This window comes from Schistosoma haematobium, chromosome 1, assembly GCF_000699445.3.
Source record: "Schistosoma haematobium chromosome 1, whole genome shotgun sequence".
Classification (NCBI taxonomy): domain Eukaryota; kingdom Metazoa; phylum Platyhelminthes; class Trematoda; order Strigeidida; family Schistosomatidae; genus Schistosoma; species Schistosoma haematobium.
Genome location: NC_067196.1, coordinates 92,406,281 through 92,424,880, shown reverse-complemented (window position 1 = coordinate 92,424,880; position 18,600 = coordinate 92,406,281). Strand labels below are relative to the sequence as shown.

At 37.3% G+C, this 18,600-nt stretch overlaps 1 protein-coding gene across 1 annotated transcript; it reads right to left on the bottom strand.

Moving 5' to 3' along the window:
• Positions 1 to 1,155: 1,155 nt before the first annotated feature.
• Positions 1,156 to 8,040, bottom strand: MS3_00010251 (uncharacterized protein; the record flags this gene model as incomplete). The annotated part of the gene is made up of 8 exons (XM_051218610.1): positions 1,156 to 1,289; positions 2,498 to 2,562; positions 6,191 to 6,241; positions 7,286 to 7,387; positions 7,536 to 7,605; positions 7,663 to 7,752; positions 7,789 to 7,933; positions 8,033 to 8,040. 8 exons carry the CDS (start codon positions 8,038 to 8,040, stop codon positions 1,185 to 1,187), a joined length of 636 nt encoding a protein of 211 aa, XP_051075572.1. The 3' UTR covers positions 1,156 to 1,184.
• Positions 8,041 to 18,600: the final 10,560 nt, after the last annotated feature.

Genomic DNA, 18,600 nt, shown 5'->3' with positions numbered 1-18,600 from the left:
AATTAACTGAGTGACTTATATCATCAGATCTATCGTTTTGTGGCATTTTGTCTAAGTAAATTTCATCAAAGTGATGACATTTGTCGTGGTTCAAAATGTGTCTCCAATCATTTTAAATATTCAACAGTGAATAGACGTTTGATGTGACTAGAGTTGAGATTGATGGTTAAATATCATTTAATAAATGATCAAAATTATACATGAACTCTTCAATTTTATGAAATAGAAATTGTGCAACCAAGTGTGAGAATAGTCAACTCTGATAAAATAAGGTTGAACATACCCCCGGCAACTTCATACTCGACCAAAGTTTTAGTTTTGATCCACTTTCGAGGAACATCAATAACAGCGGATATCGGTGCTTGTTCAAATAAGATTTACAGAAAAAGACACTTAAAATATTGATTTCCATTTTAAGTATAACAACGTGCTTGCACGTATAAGGAGCAATCAAAATAAAAAACAGTTTAATATCTTATCATGAATACAATGATGGTCAAACAGCATCCTCACGAAATATGCTTTAAATGAATTTTGGTTTCGAAAGTGATCATCGTCTAACCAGTAAATGAAAAATGATGTCGTTAAGTTTCTGATTTGTGTTATACGCGTGTCAGTGCAACATCTTTAAAAAATATGTTTAACTCGTTAGAAATAATTTCACAAATTATCAACATTGAGGTTTACTGTGAAACGACTCAGCATCACATCGCAACAGATCATCAGGTAGCTCTTGACCAAATGTTTAATGCACTTTCTCATAGTCAATCAATAAAGACTGCATCCAACCTAATCACTTACACTAAACGCTTGCCTTGGAACTCAGCTTCATCTTTCAACCACCATTTAAGAGTAGCGTGAAGTTTCAGCATTGTGTAAAACAACTATGAGTCCTGTTTGACAAAATATGCTTCCTTTTGTATTGAGTAGTAGAAGAATAGGGACTACAGGTTTGACGAATTGAACAGTGAATGAGTAAGTGAATAAAATAATGGCTGTATCATCTACCTAATTTCGTCGTTCATATATCCCTATCTGGATCAGTCAATCGGTAAACACATGCGAAATATTCCTCCAAATATCCAATGACTCTTTATCTCATGTGACATGACATGTGTTGAAATACAGCAAATAAGTTACAAAAAGAATGTAACATTAGTCTAACAGATGGTTGTTCATGTATTTCAGTGTAAATCAGAATATAAATGACATTTGTTACCTCCTACTTGACACAGGAAGTGACGGTTAACGACCGATTCCAATTCATTTTCCCTGATTTCCTCAGAAACCTGAAAAGATGTAATGAATGTCTGAGTCAAGATCTGTCAACACACTAACACCTATCACAAAATCAACCAACCATTGAAGTAATGTGTCGTCGTTTACATAATCTTAAACAAAGACAAATTATCATACTCACAGTAAGCATGCTGATCGTCTCAGTTTCCTTAAAACTATGTTCCATCTAGTCTAAAAACATATTCTGACTCACCTCATTTGTCAACTTCAGAGAAGTTAGATAAACGATCTATCTATCTATCATGGACTGAGGTGGTATAATGTGAGATGAATATCCACGTCGGTTGATAGAAATGTGCTTGTGAATGACTGAAATGTTGCTGCACGTGAATGTGTAGTCATGTGGTGTGCTTGTGTTGATGTGCTCACTTCCATCCATTAGTGCTTGTTTCCAAAGAGAATGCTTTCCATAATGTGTTCTGATTACCTCGAAACAATAAAGACTGATTCAGTTTAACACACATGACACCTTTCATCTTAAAAGCCCATCCTGGCTGCCTGTATTCCGAATGGGTGAATTAATAAATTCTGGCATTAGAACAGTTACACACATTCAAGAGTGGACTATTCAAACATCTGATCTTCAGAAGACGTAACGAAGCTTGACAATATTTAATTGTTCCTTTGTAGCGTGGTGTCAGCTACTTATATCCATATAAGAATTATATGACTTTAGGCAGGAACAGAATGTCTGGCACCAGAGAGACAAGGAGATCGAGCAGTAAAGATTGAAAACAGAATGCAATTTGTATGAAAATGCAAGAACAATGCAGTCTGAGTTATTTTAAGACAATTGGTGGACATTTTGCAAATTAAGCATTTACTATATGATTGTTAGATTTTATTAACAAGTTCTGTAATTTCCTATCAAATATATTCGATTGCTCTCACTCATGTTCTTGTTCATAAAAGTTGTACCCTGACGTACACTGTTTGTACTTAGTCGGCGCGAAGACACCAGAATATCTTCAGGTGACTCCTTACCATTCACTCTTTTATAAAAGTGCTAGAATAAAGTGTGTCACAAAAGGATTGTTAATGGCATCATATAGTCTGTATGCACATGAACAAATGTTGATCTCTTTCTGTCGTCTTCAATGTACATCAATGCATTCGACTGTATTGAATTGCATTAAATAGTGGAACAATCTGAAGGATTTGAAACAAAACCACTGTGACATTTAATTGTGCGACTTACGTTCTCATAATAAACAGATATCTTCCCGCTCGGATGTATGAGATTTAACACCTTCAATTCAACACCTGCAACAAGAAGACCGTCGTTATTTAAAATTTCAGGAATTTATGATGAACATGTTATTGTCAGATGTGACATTGTATGTGTCTACCCACACAGTGATCAGATTTAGGCAGATATTTACCGCGTTATCCCAAATGATTTCTTTAGTTGAATTCGAAGTAAATATAGTCTGCTGAACGTCATGCAATTATACCTTTAGCTCTCCTACAATTACTTACGTTCCCAAGATCGGATAAAGAAGGAGGGTTGAGCAAATTTAGTCACGAACATGAAAACGCTTCACACACTAATGCTGTTCAAAGTAGCACGAAATGCACTTGTAGGATGGGAATCTCACGGACTCAGGATCACCAAAGCATCGTTCAACACAAATAAGAACGGGATCACGATGAATGCTTTTCAATCATATGCACCCACCGATGATAGCAACGACGACGATAAAGATCAGTTCTACGATAAGCTGCAATCAATCATAGCGAAGTGCTAAAGACGAAACCTCATCATCCTAATGGGAGATCTAAACGCGGTAGTCGGAATACACAACACCCCATATGAAGATATCGTGAGACGACATGGATTGACTGGGAGAGAGAAACGAAACTGGAGAAAGATTTGCAAATCTATATGCATTCAACAAATTGGTCATAGTTGGCACAATATTTCCACAAAGCTACATGGATCTCACCGCATCACACCACAGAGAACCAGATAGATCATATTCGCCTCAACAAAAAATCCTAAGGACATTGGAAGATGTGAGAAGCATGAGGGGAGCTGACAGAACTTCAGATCACCAGACTACCTCGTTGTGGCAAATTTAAAACTGGAGCTGGAAAGTTATCAAAGAAGCACTAGCGTCAACGTGTTAAGAGGTGTCAGGAGGCGGCAGCAAGCATCTCTATAGAAACACTAGACAATTTTGAAGGAAGGAAGAACAAGAACACAGCAACTAATAACAGCCGAACACGAGCAGAGATAGTCAAGACACAAGTTGAGTACTCAGAAGCAAACAAGCAAGTGAAGAATAGCATTAAAGCCGACAAGTAGAAATACTAGGAAGAACTAGCAACGACAGGGGAGAGAGCTGCAAGAGAAGGAAATATGAAACAACTATTCGATACAACGAAGAAACTAGCAGGGAAATATACTAAACCAAAGAGACCGGACAAGGAAGAAAAGACAATCATCAAGATTCAGGAATCGAGGAGTAGATAGATAGAGTACATTGAGGAACTGTTGAATAGACCAGCTATATTGAATCCACCTACCTATAAATGTCACCCCACCAACGACCGAAGAAATCAGAATGACTATCAGACAAATCAAGAGCGGGAAAGCAGCAGGACCTGACAATATACCAGCTGAACAATTGAAGTCATATATTGAAGTAACTGCGAATATGCTCCAACATCTATTGAAGAAGAACTGGGTGGACGACGAAATACCGACGGACTGAAAAGAAAGGTAACTCATCAAGATACGAAAGAAAGGAGATGTGAGCAAATGTGAGGACTACATATGCATCACACTACTGTCAGTACCAGGGAAAGTCTCTAACAGAGTGTTGCTGAACCGGATGAAAGACGCAGTAGACACCCGACTTCGAGATCAACAGCCTGGATTCCGTAAGGATCGATCGTGCACAGACCAAATTGAGACACTACGGATCATCGTCGAACAATTATTTGAGTGAAACTCGACACTGTACATCAACTTCATTGATTATGAAAAGGCATTTGACAGAGAAGACAGGAGGACGTTCTTCGACAATCCTCAGTTCCTGAGAAGATTATCAATATTATCCGGATCTCACCAGACGGACTACAGTGCAAATTGGTGCATGGAGGACAGCTGACAGATGCATTCCAAGTAAGGACCGGAGTCAGACAAGGCTGTTCACTCTCTCCCTTCCTCATTCTTCTGGTGGTCGACTGGATTATGAAGACCTCGACATCTGAGGGAAAACATGGCATGGAATGAACAGCTCAGAATAAATTAGACGATTTGGACTTCGCAGATCACCTAGAATTCCTGTCGCATACACACGAACAGATTCAGATGAAGACAGCCAGTGTAGCAGCAGTCTCTGTATCAGTAGATCTCAGTATACACAAGGAAAAATCCAACATCGTCAAATGTAACACCGAGGACAACCACTCAATCATACTTCGCGAAGAATCTCTCTAAGATGTGGAATCTTTCATGTACCTGAGAAGCATCATCGATGAACAAGGAGGTTCAGGTGCAGACGTGAATGCGAGGATTGGCAGAGCAAGGACCGCATTTATACAATTGAACAACATATGGAGCTCAAAACAACTGTCCATCAGTTCATATCAAATTCACAATCTTCAATACGAACGTCAAGGCAGTCCTACTGTACGCAGCTGAAACTTCAAGAACTACCACAACTGCCATCAAAAGGTTCAAGTATTTATAAATAGCTGTCTACGCAGGATACTTAACATCCATTGGCTGGATACCATCAGCAACAGCCTTCTGTGGCAGAGAACAAACCAGCATCCATCTGTAGAGGAAGTTAGGATAAGACATACATTACGCAAATCATCAAACTGCATCACGAGGCAAGCCCTAACGGAAGAGCGGAAGTCCAAAGAACACATTACGTTGTGAAATATAAGCACATGTGAAAAGGATGAATAACAAATGGAAAGATGTGGAAAGGATTGCTGAGGACAGGTTTAGATGGAGTGTGCTGTTGAGCGACGTGTGCTTTCCACGAGGAGTAACAGGTTTAGATAATTAAGTAAGTAAGAGGATTATGTAAATGAAACATGAATGCATCTTTCAAGATGAATGTCAAATGGTTATTTGTCTAGGGTATGCTACACGCTTATTTTCATATTGAAACAATAAATCTTCAAGCTTCTAATCAGATCTGATACTTGTGGATATATATTCGCATTGACGCAATATTATCTATAATTACTCATGAAACAATCGACTTTAAGTACACATGACGTGAGCCGTTGACTGTTTGTTCACAAAGAGAACTTGGCAATTTGATTGTTTGTGTAACACATTGGTAAATCAGTCGATCAGATGACTCTGATTACAATATTTGTTAAAGATGAGAATTGAATAGCCTTATATATATCGTCTTAACAATCTTATAATTTGAAAAAATAATATACTATATCAATATATAAGAATGACTGTGTAATGAGTAAATGTTTAAATGAATGGGATGTTCACAGAAGTGGCTTTGCAATGCACACAGATGTACCTATTTTTATACACAGACTTCTCATCATGTTTCCTTAAAGCATGTCAACGAAGATGAATCTCTGTATTCGTCTGTCCACAAGTGGAATGAGACTGTGACTTGATTTGTCCACAATAATCTATCTATTACTCGTCAAATGTAGTATGTTCGTGCTGATTTCAACTGTTCTTCATGTCTCAATCAATGTGTTCAAACAATCCGTGGATTCCATATAGAGTTTCCGTCTAATTTTTCAGAATTTTCACGCTTTATTACATCAGTCAATTTTTGAAAAGAATTCAGTTACTCTTGCCGAATGGAAAAAGTGAGAGTAATTACAAGGAATGATGGTGTAAGTGTTAATATGTCACATGTGTTCAAACAATCATTTAATGGATACATACTTTTACCATCAATGTTTCGGTGAAAAATCATTCGGACAGCTACAAATTCCTCTGAAATAATGAAAGGAGAAATAAGTTGTGTTTATACATCTGCATTCTGAATATCCGCCTCATTCAATAAACATACATTTCAACACAGAATGAGTTTGAACACCAGCTATCATCTTCTTTTCAACATTTAAATAAACGAGTTCAAGTAAATGAGACTTTAAAGGATCCTTATCATTATTATTATTATTATTTCAACGACGAGATGAACATTTCAATGTCGACAATTGAGAAGAATATTTTAGTCCTAAAACGGCGGTTCTAACACATTTTACTTAACTAAGATACCGTTGATATCCGAGATCCTGTTATTCCAATGTTTTCTCTATTTACCTAGCTATTATGCGGAAATGCTACTCCAATGTCATTATTCCTGATAACTGAGCGAGTGAATTAACTTCATTTTCATGTTCTATTTGTTTCGGTTCGAATCAATCATGTTGTATTAGCAGGTTGTCAATGGTTGTTCGTTGACTAGATGTTGAAGAAAGCGCATGAGTTCTAACTTCATGATCATACGAATATGATAATCAAGAAAATGTGACGAGAGACACTAAACGTTTAAGAACTAAGTAAGTGACAGTAAAGATTTAGAGGACATCGCACATAACATGAAAGTTCACGTGCTTCAATGATGCAAACTGACTTCCCACACAACATTGCTTATTGTTGTAGCTGTAGTTTGATTCAATTCATTGAATCTACCACGAAGTTTCACAGTGGTGAGATGTCTGTTTTGTGGTAGTTTGAACAGACAGTAGAGCAGGCGGTTTCCACTTGAGTGACAGCATCATTAGATCTGTTATCTATGCTCAATCAATTAGTGCCTATTTCGAAAGTAAATCACTCTTTTATTCCACGTTTTCATTGGACAATAATACGTGCTGTGAACACATTTTAGGCTAATAAATCACAGAAACAAAATAATCACTGTGTACTGTTGAGTTTTCATGAAATAACCAAGTTAAGTAATGAATCGTTTACGCAAAAAAGAAAGTGAGAAATAAGCAACAAGACAAAATATCACTGAATGATATAATAACTCACTCTCATTCGAAATCTCATATTCAGGCAACCCACTCTTTAGTAAGTCAGTGTAAATCGTTCCCAATCCATTTTCTATTTTCATTTCTAATGAACCTGTGTTTACTGAATGAAAATATGTAATTTGATTGACAATCTACAGTGAATGAAGGAAACACTTTGAAATAAACTGGAGACTAAACTGAATTGTATGAACCGTGTGAATAAGCAAAACTCAGTAACAATTTGTGTTCGAAGAAAATCATTCTCTTACCACTACTGTACATCTTTAGTTCACTGACGTTTGTGCCATAGAATTTAAACGGGAATTTCAGAGGGATTTTCTGAAAATATACAAACATATGAATTAATACCTTCATTACAAACTGACGTCAACTCACCTCGTCAGCAGCCAATTTTACAAACTGTTCATCTACAACTGGAGAAGGCTGATTACGGCGGATTGTCTGAAAATAGTAGTAATAGTGAGACTGAATATGTGTATTAGGACCTGACTGATTACTTACGTATTCATGTGAGTCGTTTCCAAAAATTAATTTGCTATAAGTCGCTAGTCCACGATTCTCACAAATTTCATAACAATCAAAAAATGTTGAAATTATTGCGATGACCAAACTGAGCAGTATGAACTGGCCAGATGAAAAAGTATATCTGAAATAGTTCAGATGAACAAAACAACATTATCTCATTAGATCACATTGAAATTCATATAACACGCTCATTTGTCTCAACTGTACAGTCAACACTCACCTCATCATATTGTCAAAAACGATAATAATTCTTGTTAGATCTTGTTGAGTTTATATAGATTTTTTAGTGTTAATTTGGTTCTTTCTGATTGGATGGTTCAAAGTGTGATCAGTTAGACGATCAAAATTCATAAAATCATACGATCATTGTTAACCAATCATCATGTTGGTAGATGAACACATCGTTGTGCAATATTCTTCTGGCTAGCTATTGACGCATATCAGCTGACCCATTTCCATTGTTGGTTAAAATTCTTCACCCCTATTGATGATAACCATTTTTGGATATCATTAGTATTACTTTACTTCATTAAGTAATTAGTGAACTTGTAGTTCAAAATGTGTGCTCATAGTTTCACGAACAAACATTTTGTTTCTTTTAATAATCATCTATGAACTGATTGTCAATGATTCATTGTTTCTGTTTGGTTGATTAAATTAATATTGGCACAAACTCCTTTGAATGGATGTCTAAATTTACATTTTTACATTTGAATATTATTTCAATCAAATTAACTCTATCTGATGATTCCATCATTGTTGAATGTGGAATTGTAACTTGTGAACAAAGTCACATCAATTCTATTTGTCCAAGGTATATTTAGTCTACGCTAAATACAATGGATTAGTTAGATGGTGGTTGTAGGTAGTCGACAGGAAACTCTGGATCCGGGTTTCGTGCTACTTGGCACTCGTCAACAAAGTGTACCTGTAATCTTGAGGAAGCTGATGCTCCCTGACGTATTCGATCCCGTGTCACTCAACCACTATCAAATCTCACAATAGTGCACGCAGTGTCGAGTCATCTAGACTGGTGGCCACATGGGAACGTGGTTGATAGCATTTGACCTGCACGAATAATAAGGACTTGACACACATGACATTGATCACCATCCAGTGATCAATCAATTGTGATAATGAATGAATTATTGATGAATGAATAACAGTCCACACTTTCGAAAACGAATGGTAATTTCAGTGCAAGAAACCAAGACTATTTATGTTTTGATTATATTTGCAAAGAGTAATCCTTCGTATTGTGAAGGTGAATTCTGCACTTCAAAATGCTGTCGACAATCATAAACATTTTTCATTCTCGTGTATTACAATATGTAGTTGAATGAACGGCTCATCAGGATTAGAATTTTCTTCATTTGTATATGAAATTGTACCACTAATATGTGGTCTGTTACCACATGACTATTGGTTCTTCTTATTAGTACTATCATCAGTGTAAGTAGTATAAGGCTTATGTAATCATATAACTTATTCACTAAGGCTTTATAAGAATTTACCTGAGTGTTAGATCAGTCATTGATATCCATGGAAATCCTGTTGATTGGAATAGTGAACTAATCTCATAGAATCATTGTCAATTTCTCCTCATAGGATAAGTTCACATTCATGTCGATTGAAACTTGATGTATTTCATATGATGATTAGATTTATTAAACATTTCAAGTTTATGAATTATTTTATTCAGCATTCATTGAAATCCATTGAGTATGAAGGGAGTTCATGTTCAGTAATAAAAACTATATATTGATTACATGATTCCATTCACTAAGTTAACATATAATGCATATCAGTGAATGCAAAAATATATTAGTGTACCGGAGAATACACAAGGGTCAGTAATGACAGAGCTGAACGTATTATTCACTTTTTCACTCATCATCAGAGTACAACAGCAAATTTCTCGAATCTAATTATTTTCTGCACAGCATACATTCAATGTGCTTCACTTAATTCGAGAACTGCCATGTTGTATCTTCTCATTTCAGCAACATTTGAGACATAGACCTCGTGACTTCCGAAGAACTTCGGCATTCACGAAGTGGATTCATAATTCTTCAAAATGATGATCTTGCATATTTCGCTATGCTGAATTAGTATGATGTAAATGATATTTCCTGGTCAGCAATTTTAAGACCAAGTATAAAAGAGCAATTAGTTTATACAAACACCACTGACTTTCAAATAGTTTGCAATTAAGAATAAGATTTGATAAACTACGAATTCTGTCCGATTTACCTGATCGAATACACACAAAACACCAACGTCTATCATTTCTGTTATTTTCTATACAATCTTCAAAGTAAAATTTACTATTTTCTATTCTCTGTGTAAATTATTTGAGCATTTAGTTAATGAGCATATTTCTGTTGAACTCAAGTGTCTACAGAAACATAATTGATTATAGTTTGTTGTTGTCTACCACTTCATTTCACCTCGTTATTCAAACAATATGGTATTCTCTTTACTGTATGCTGTATGGTGGGCGTAATAGGAATCTTAATTAGAATAGAACTTATCGCATTCCAATGATGTGCTTATGTGACTGACCTTCACCTACATTACATTCACGGAAGTAAAATGAGTGAATTTCTCATCTCACAAAACATTGATACTTTTCTAAATATAAAATGACGTGAAAACAATTCATTTGACTGTCGATGCATAGAAAGTCTCACTCTAACTATGAACGAACACTATGACCATTCGCCATCTAATTTCGAGTGAGTTGAGTGGTCGTTTACTCATAGAATCATTTGGTTTTCACCTTCTCTAAAATCAAGAGAATGACATATTAAGAGTATTGACTGAAATCAAAGTGGTGAATAACTATTGTATGATGGTAAATAATTTGATCAGTTCAAAAGTTTTAAGTGTGGAGCTATGGAGATTGTCACATTTTTGATTGAGATCAGGAATCGATGAATGTTAGACAACCATTGAGAACCTGGAAGCGTCAATCGGTCGTCTCGTCACAGTACGGAACTCACCAGCAGTGAGATTCGAATCCAGCATCATCGGTCTCACGTGCGAACACTTAACCTGTAGACCATTTAGTCAGCCGGCATCCAATGGTTTTAATATCTAATTTCAACTAATCCACGGTATTGTGCGACTGTCCACTATTGCCTTCAGTGAGTAAGTGCATTACAACACACATGGATGAAATGCACTGATCACAGCTTCTCACTGGAACTCCATGGAATCCATCTTGAAGCCAGTTAGTAGTCATCACATGATATGGGGTCCCATACTGACCGGTGCATCCAGGTTTGCGATGATGTTCAAGTTTTGATCTATTCTTGAATTTAACTTATAAATTACTTCAATCTCCATAAACCCACATTGTAGTACGTTGATCTTCAATCGGTGTTTTACATTCTTAGTATATTTTGTAGAGAATAACATAATAAAATGGAGAAAGTGATGATTATTATTCATCCTTATATTCTTCTCTTACCACTTGGTTACTACGTAAACTCATCTGATAATTACAGTCTCGAATCACTTCATGACACAATCTGTTCCATCCTTCTATAGATAAGTATTTCTCATATAACGAATGTATAGCTTAAATAAGTGATTTCGTCGAAAGGTAAATTTCCGTCGCTCAATTCTCCTTATTATGTTTACTCAATGGCATAACAGGCTATTTGAATTACTTCAAGAATATTTCTTATTATTAACTTATAATACTGCCGAACACTTTCTTTAGACTCTTAATTGAATGAGGCGATCGAAGAATTGTGAAATCAGTCCTTATTCTGTCCAACAAGTATAAAAAGTATTTCTATTTTTAGAAAAGATGGATAGTGGTTATGATTGGAATCCAGTTTGACGTTTGATTCGTCCTATTTGAGACTCGTCAGCTGAATGTATCTGTATTTCTAAATTGATGTTCACTCTGTGACTCGAACGCCATCGACGCAATACGCACAGTATTCACACATGCTAATAAGAGGCTGACCAATTTCAGTCCTAAACACCAACCACAAGATTCAAATAAACAATACCAAGTGAATTTTTAACTTCACCTTACTGCACAAGCGAGTGGGTATCTGACCTCAGTAGCCAAGTAGTGTTTGAAGACAACGATACTGGGCTCGAGTCCTGGAGTGGACAGCGATGTGCTGTAAATATGTGCTCAATAAATTTATCATCAGTACTTAACCAGCTAGAAAACAGTCTGTGTAAATGGACAATTTTTTTTGTTATGAAAATGATAACAAAAACACGTTCAATTTATGGAATCTCGAGGGGTGAGATCCTAGGTGCGCACTGGGGAGGAGTCCCACAATAGAACGTATGTATATGTATATATGAAAATATATTTTGTTAAAGTACTAATTCCATGGGGAAATGTAAATAAGAAATAACCAAGATGATGTAATAGAAAGACTATATTGCTAGATTACTTAATACGAATAATAATAACAATAGACCTAATAAGTGAATAACGAATTATAACGTGAATGTGATAAGATTATTCAAGTGCTTTTGTTACTTTTGTTCATTAAAGGTCATAGAGGTGTAAGGAATAAGTAAAGTGATATCATGAGCACCTATGAATAAGACCATGTGAATGAGACATATCTGTAAAGGGGGAAATGTAGTAATAATACCAATGATCACAGATTCATTGAAATCGCACGTATTTCGAATGATCATTAATTTGGCTATGAATTAATTAGTAGTAGTTAGTAGTAGATTAAGATTTAAAATTCTGTTTTTGTCTCCTTATAAACCATATAAACGTTTAACATAGATATGAAATGATCTATTAAGTAAGTGTAAGCATATGTTGATACTTAAGTGTTGCTTTGAATCATAACGATTGCACGTCACTTTTAACTCATTTCTCTATGTTCACTGATAAGTCTGCTTTAATGATAGTCAATAATATCTATTCCTTGATGAAATCCATTTCTACAGTGCTATTCGATACTCCGAGAAAACACAATGAAATTAGAATAATTTGTGAATTGTTGTTCTGTCTACTGAACAGTAACTAACTGTTATCCAGTTTCTCAAATGAACGGAATGTTTTTCATCTGGTTTATTTTCTATCTGTTGAAATAACCGTCTAAATATGACAATACATCATATTTACTTTTCGGTGATGAACAACATTTCTCAATGCATAGAAAAGCTTATGTTTATTATGGAACTCTTCAGATGGTAAACATCAGTTTTGACATCTTTATTATGCAATTGAAAGTTTAAAGGGTTGGGTTTTCATGATGCTAATAAAGCCTATCTACATTAACATTCATATGATGTAAGGATAATGCTTCTGAGAAACATAAATGTTACCTGTAAATGTGAACTTGGTGTTGTGAACTATTGTAGAAATATAATTTACCATAAATCAACTACTTAAAGTTGGAACATAGCTCGAGTCATTTAGATCGATGTGTGCACTGTACCTGATCGATTGAATTTGATATTTGACTGGAGAATCCTTGTTGGGTGCTTTTTCTTGTGCTTGTGGAGGAGCTGGTCTGAATAATTTATTATGGCATGTTGACAAATTTTTACTAACTGTGGCTAGACCAGTTAAGCTGCAAATTGATGCGGAGTCTGACATCACATTAATTTCTAGAGAAACTTGGATAAAACTTGGTTGACCTCAATTTCAACCTACATATTATAATGCTAAGAGTGCCTGTGGTGTTTAAATGAACTAATGATTCCTGTGTACTAGTTTAATACCTGATTTTGAATTCCAAATACAGTACTGTAGCGGTAAATAAATCCCCAAAATAAATAGCTCTGTAAGTTTTCGACATTGGATGCTGGCCACATTAGTTTTAATGGACTCACCTAGCTGAAGGCGCTCGGTCATGCATCCGCACTAGATCACGAGTGGGAACGCCGTGCTCAACATCTACCGCAATCGCTAGCGAGATTAGATCAGACGATCCTCGATATATTGATAGCCTATCAAATATATCTTCGAGACTCCTCGCTTTTGTCTTTTGATAAGTCAGGTCCAAAATCATTTCTTAGTGTTATAAAGATCAGAATTAGGTCTCCCCTTAGCCTGCATTAGAATAGAGTAAAGAGGTCTAGCTTTTCAATCCGCTCTCTATGTGGCAAACCGCGGAGTTCTGGAATTGCATAGGTTGCTGCCCACTGTACTTCTTCGAGGATATCCGAGTCACCTTTTAAACAGGAGCTTGCAGCCTGAATGCAGTGCTCAAGCTTAGTTCTCACTAGGGCTGTGTATATTGTGGAGAACATGGTAGTATCTAACTTGGTGAATGTCCGTTGTACAAGATAAACCCTCTCTAAAATCATGTTGTTCTATGTTTAACAAGTTAGTGGTTTCCATAAATGCCATTATGGTCCGTTTGACTATTCTTTTCTATATTTTAACTACAACACTGATGTGGCTTACAGGTCTATAGTGCAATGGAAGTTGTCTTGGTCCTGTTTTATGTATTGGAGTGGCGAGTGAGTCCTTCTAGTTCATAGGTAGCACACCTTGATAAAGTGACATATTGAATATCACACTCAGTGGGGCCGCGATATATTGTGCAATATGTCTCAAGATTTTGGGGTGTAGTTCATCTGGTCTTGTTGACTTTTCGATGTTTAAGGTGCTAGGAGCCTTAAGCACATCGTTTTGATCGAAGCCCACGGTTAGCAGTTGGTTTGTTGACTCTTAATTTTGGTCTATTTCTTTGTCTAGAGAAGATTCCTCAGTGTAAACTGCCCCGAAATAGTTGACCATAGCCTCTGCTTTTTCCTGATCTCCCTCTATCATTTCACATTAACTCCCTTCTTTGATTAGATTGAGAATCCAATGATGCGTCCTTGTTCTGTAGTTTATGTACGAGAATATTCCCTTAGGCTTCTTGAGTGCAGATTGTGCCAACTGCATATAGTATTTCCTCCCTCACTCCAAAAGGAATAGGACACTCTGAAATGTATCCAACGGCGAGTCGCGAAATCATTTCGAGGACTCAAATTCGAGCCTCATAAAGAGCACCTTCGATCACTAGATTTCTACCCACTAGAGTACAGGAGTCTTAGAGGTAACCTTCTAATGGCTTAAAGCACCTTTAAAAGTTCTGGACATCGCCTTAAACACCTACTTAAGTTAAGTTCCAACATAACAATAAAGGGAAACACACAGAAAGTATAGACACAACATAGCAGAACCGAGAATATGCACAATATCTACTCCTTAAGAGCTGTCAAGTGCTGGGATTCGCTGCAGGCTGAGATAGTTCAAGCGACTACCTAGAAGTCGTTTAAGCGGAAACTTGACATGTACTCAAGGACTAAACATAGTGTTTTACCATGATTTAACAATTTCTTTTTCTTCTTTTATCGTTTGTATACCCAGGTTCCTGCCTGTTGTCGTTGATGATCTACTGCTAATAGACACGCTAGCCCGTTGGGCGAAAGCTTTTCCGCTCCGTCCACACCCACTGGAACCGCTAAAGTACTCTCTATCAGATACTAAGGTGAAGGCATTATCTGCCGATCTTCAAAAGTGATTCAATGATTACTTTAAATCAACAGATAGAACATGAAGGTACTCCATGCGTTATCGCTAAATCAATTCAGTCATCAGTATTGAGGATAAAAAGTTTGTGAACCTGTGTTAATTTTACTCCAAAGCAAACATTAATCTCAAGAAAAAACATCATCAGTCAACGAAAGACAAGCAATACTTCAAGGGTGTCGTCCACTGATTGCAAAGATTGCGTCATTGTCGTAAGTGCTGCCACAGCACAAGCCAGACATCTAGCTGTGAAACCCGCAATTAAACCGTCTACCCCGAAACAATAAGTGAGTGACACCTCATTAGATATCGGTGGCCATGCTGCTAGAGCAGCAACCGGTGATCCAGATAAAACAATTACTGTCTCGAGTGGTTCTAATTTGGATGCTACGACTGATGGAATATGGATGACACGGAAACACAGAAGAGTAGGAAAGACGGCTAAAACTAATGACCGTTTGCTTGATAAGTCCTTGGTGGACTCTCAGACCACTCCGCATTAAAGTCCCCTAGGATTAGACATCGACCACTTTGTGTCCAAGTATTGAGACTGTTTAGCAGGACCTCACTTACCTCACAGCTTGGACTGCGATAGACCAAACCAGTCAGCAGCTCTTGTCCTTTGCATTTCAAGCGGAGACTAACTAATTCACACGTCCCACTCTCATAGGGTACACTGTCGATAAGGGCAAACGGGATAACATTCCTAATGAAGAGAGCTACTCACCCCCCTTTACGCTTTTGTATTCTGTCGACTCTTACTAACGTGAAACCCTTGAAATCAAGTTCCATACTATCTATAGACTGTGTCAGCCAGGTTTCTGTGACTGTGATCATGTCTGGCTTTGTATAGTCAATCTGCATACCTAGTTCCGATGGGTTATTGAGTAAGCTTCGGACATGAGTGTAACAGATCCGGAGCCTATTTTAGTGGCTTCGTGCTTCACCCAGAGTGGCATCGACATCATTCTCTGTAGGAGCCTCACAACCCGAAAATTTACAATTTTCATGTCCTTTTTGCTAGCGTCTAACCTATGTTGTAGTTCTTTTCCGGCTTCCTGTCTTTTTACGCGGTTTGCCATTGGCAAGTCCTTATGGATAAGACTCCTGAACCCTTTAATTTATGTCTATTCTGTAAAATTAAGTCGCATTCATTTGAAGATTTGAACACTACTTTAAGCAGTCTGGATTAATTGGGCTTCAAGTTCGCTAGACCACCTAGTCTGTTCACGTTTAGCGAGGTGACTCCGGGGATATTTTGAGGCATGAGTTGATTAAGTAGCTGTTTTATCGGCACAATGTCGCGCTCAAAACGAGTTTTCGGTTCAGAGCTTTCACCCACTTTGATTCCATGAAAAACAACTGATCTGTCACTGTGACCAGCATTCAATTTCTCGACTACTTTTATGGGGGCATGATTCGCTTTTATATAATCATATTGTTTCTTCCTTACAACCTGTACCCATTCGTCAACGTTGCTAGGAGAAGCAACCACAGTTACACCGAACGTACTGTTGGATTTCCCTCTAGGAACTGATCAAGCCTTGCGATTGCGGCTTCTAGGCGTTTCCGGTTGGATACCATTTAGAAGATGGGGGACATAAGAAAACTTCTTTTCTTGAGTTTTTGGTTAAGACGGATCTCTTTGAAGATTGTCTTTCCTCCTTTCGTCGGGGTTGGTTACTTGTTTTCGAACTCACCTGAGTTTGCCTCACACCAATTTGCGTGGTCGATGTGTCCCTACCACGCTTGCAAAAACACTTTTTTGCAGCATTTACCAATGAGATGATCTCGGTTAGCAAGCTGTTTGCATCCGAACGGCACAGTTAACAAAGCCGTATCCAACAGTTTCCAGTGAACCGTTTGAAAACCGCAGGCGTTAAATTCATGCAAACTTCGTGGTACCAGCCTTTGCAATAATACCCAGAGGAAAAAATGATCTATGACCAAAATTGTAGGTTGTAATAACCAAAAGTACTAACAGATACAGTAGAAAAAAGTACTAAAAAGCAACGAGGTCAAACTAATTTAGAAACAGAAACGATACTCTAATCGAATACCTAAACAGAAATAAATTCGATTAAAGAGAAAACAGTAGTCTTCATTCGTAATAAACAATTAAATCAAAAGAATTTATGGAGAGAGGAAAAATAGCACTGTCCTTTTAAATGGCGCGATAAAAATTTCGTATCCGACCAGATTGGCCGCTTGAGGATCGAATCAAGTGGAAGAATGCTCTTACGGAGTTGAGGACTCGCAAGTTAAATGGCGGAATTAACCTTACCATTAAGGGTTTTCGGGTAGTCAGGTCATGGAAGTCAATGCTTCCGAGGCCTGTATGGGTAGAACGGTTGATTGCCAAAATACCTTAAGTGTGTGCTACACGAACGCTCTTAGTCTTAGAAATAAAACGTCCGAGCTAAGTCTGATGGTGGAAGAATTAAGTTCCGATATAATCGCTGTTACAGAAACTTGGTTCACCGTAGATATAGACTGTTCTCCTTTCATTGCAGGCTATATCTGTATTAGAAGTGATAGTTTCAAGTCTCAAAGGGGGAGGTATAATATCATACGTTGGTGATCACTTTCGTATACAGTCAATCATATCGGAGGCTCATGCTAGTGGTACATGTGAGGTAGCATGTTGTAAGATTAAATCTAGAAATGGGTTAGTGACTATAGGAGGAATATACCGTAGTCCGTCTTGTCTGGCTGACGACTTTATCTTAAGACACATCTGTTCTTGAAGTATGGCAGAATGTTGTCTCATCACTGGTGACTTCAACGCACCGCATATCAGCTGGATAGAGCTTACAGCTCCAGGTAGTGGTTTCGATAGCGGCCTTTTATCTACCGTCCCAATATCTGGCGAGCTAATATTCCGGCAATCAGGAACTGTGCTGTCTCGACCGATTGGTCGGTCGACGTGGATGGATTGATCGAAGATGAATAGAATAAGTTTAAGGCTACATTCGAGTCCGTAACGTCGCCGTTTATCCCATGGTCGACACTTAAGCTATCACATTGCCCTCCATGGATTAATAAAGAAACCTGGAAGCTGTTAAAGCGTAGGAAACATTTCTGGGACTTATTCTTGTTGACAGGTCATGCACCATTTAAGCGCTAGTACGAAAAATACCTTAATATCTGTAAGAAAACCATAGCCAAATCCCGTACCGCTTACGAACCACAGTTAGTATATGATAGCCGTACTTGTCCGAAACGATTGTTTTCGTATGTTAAACGGCGAATGAAAC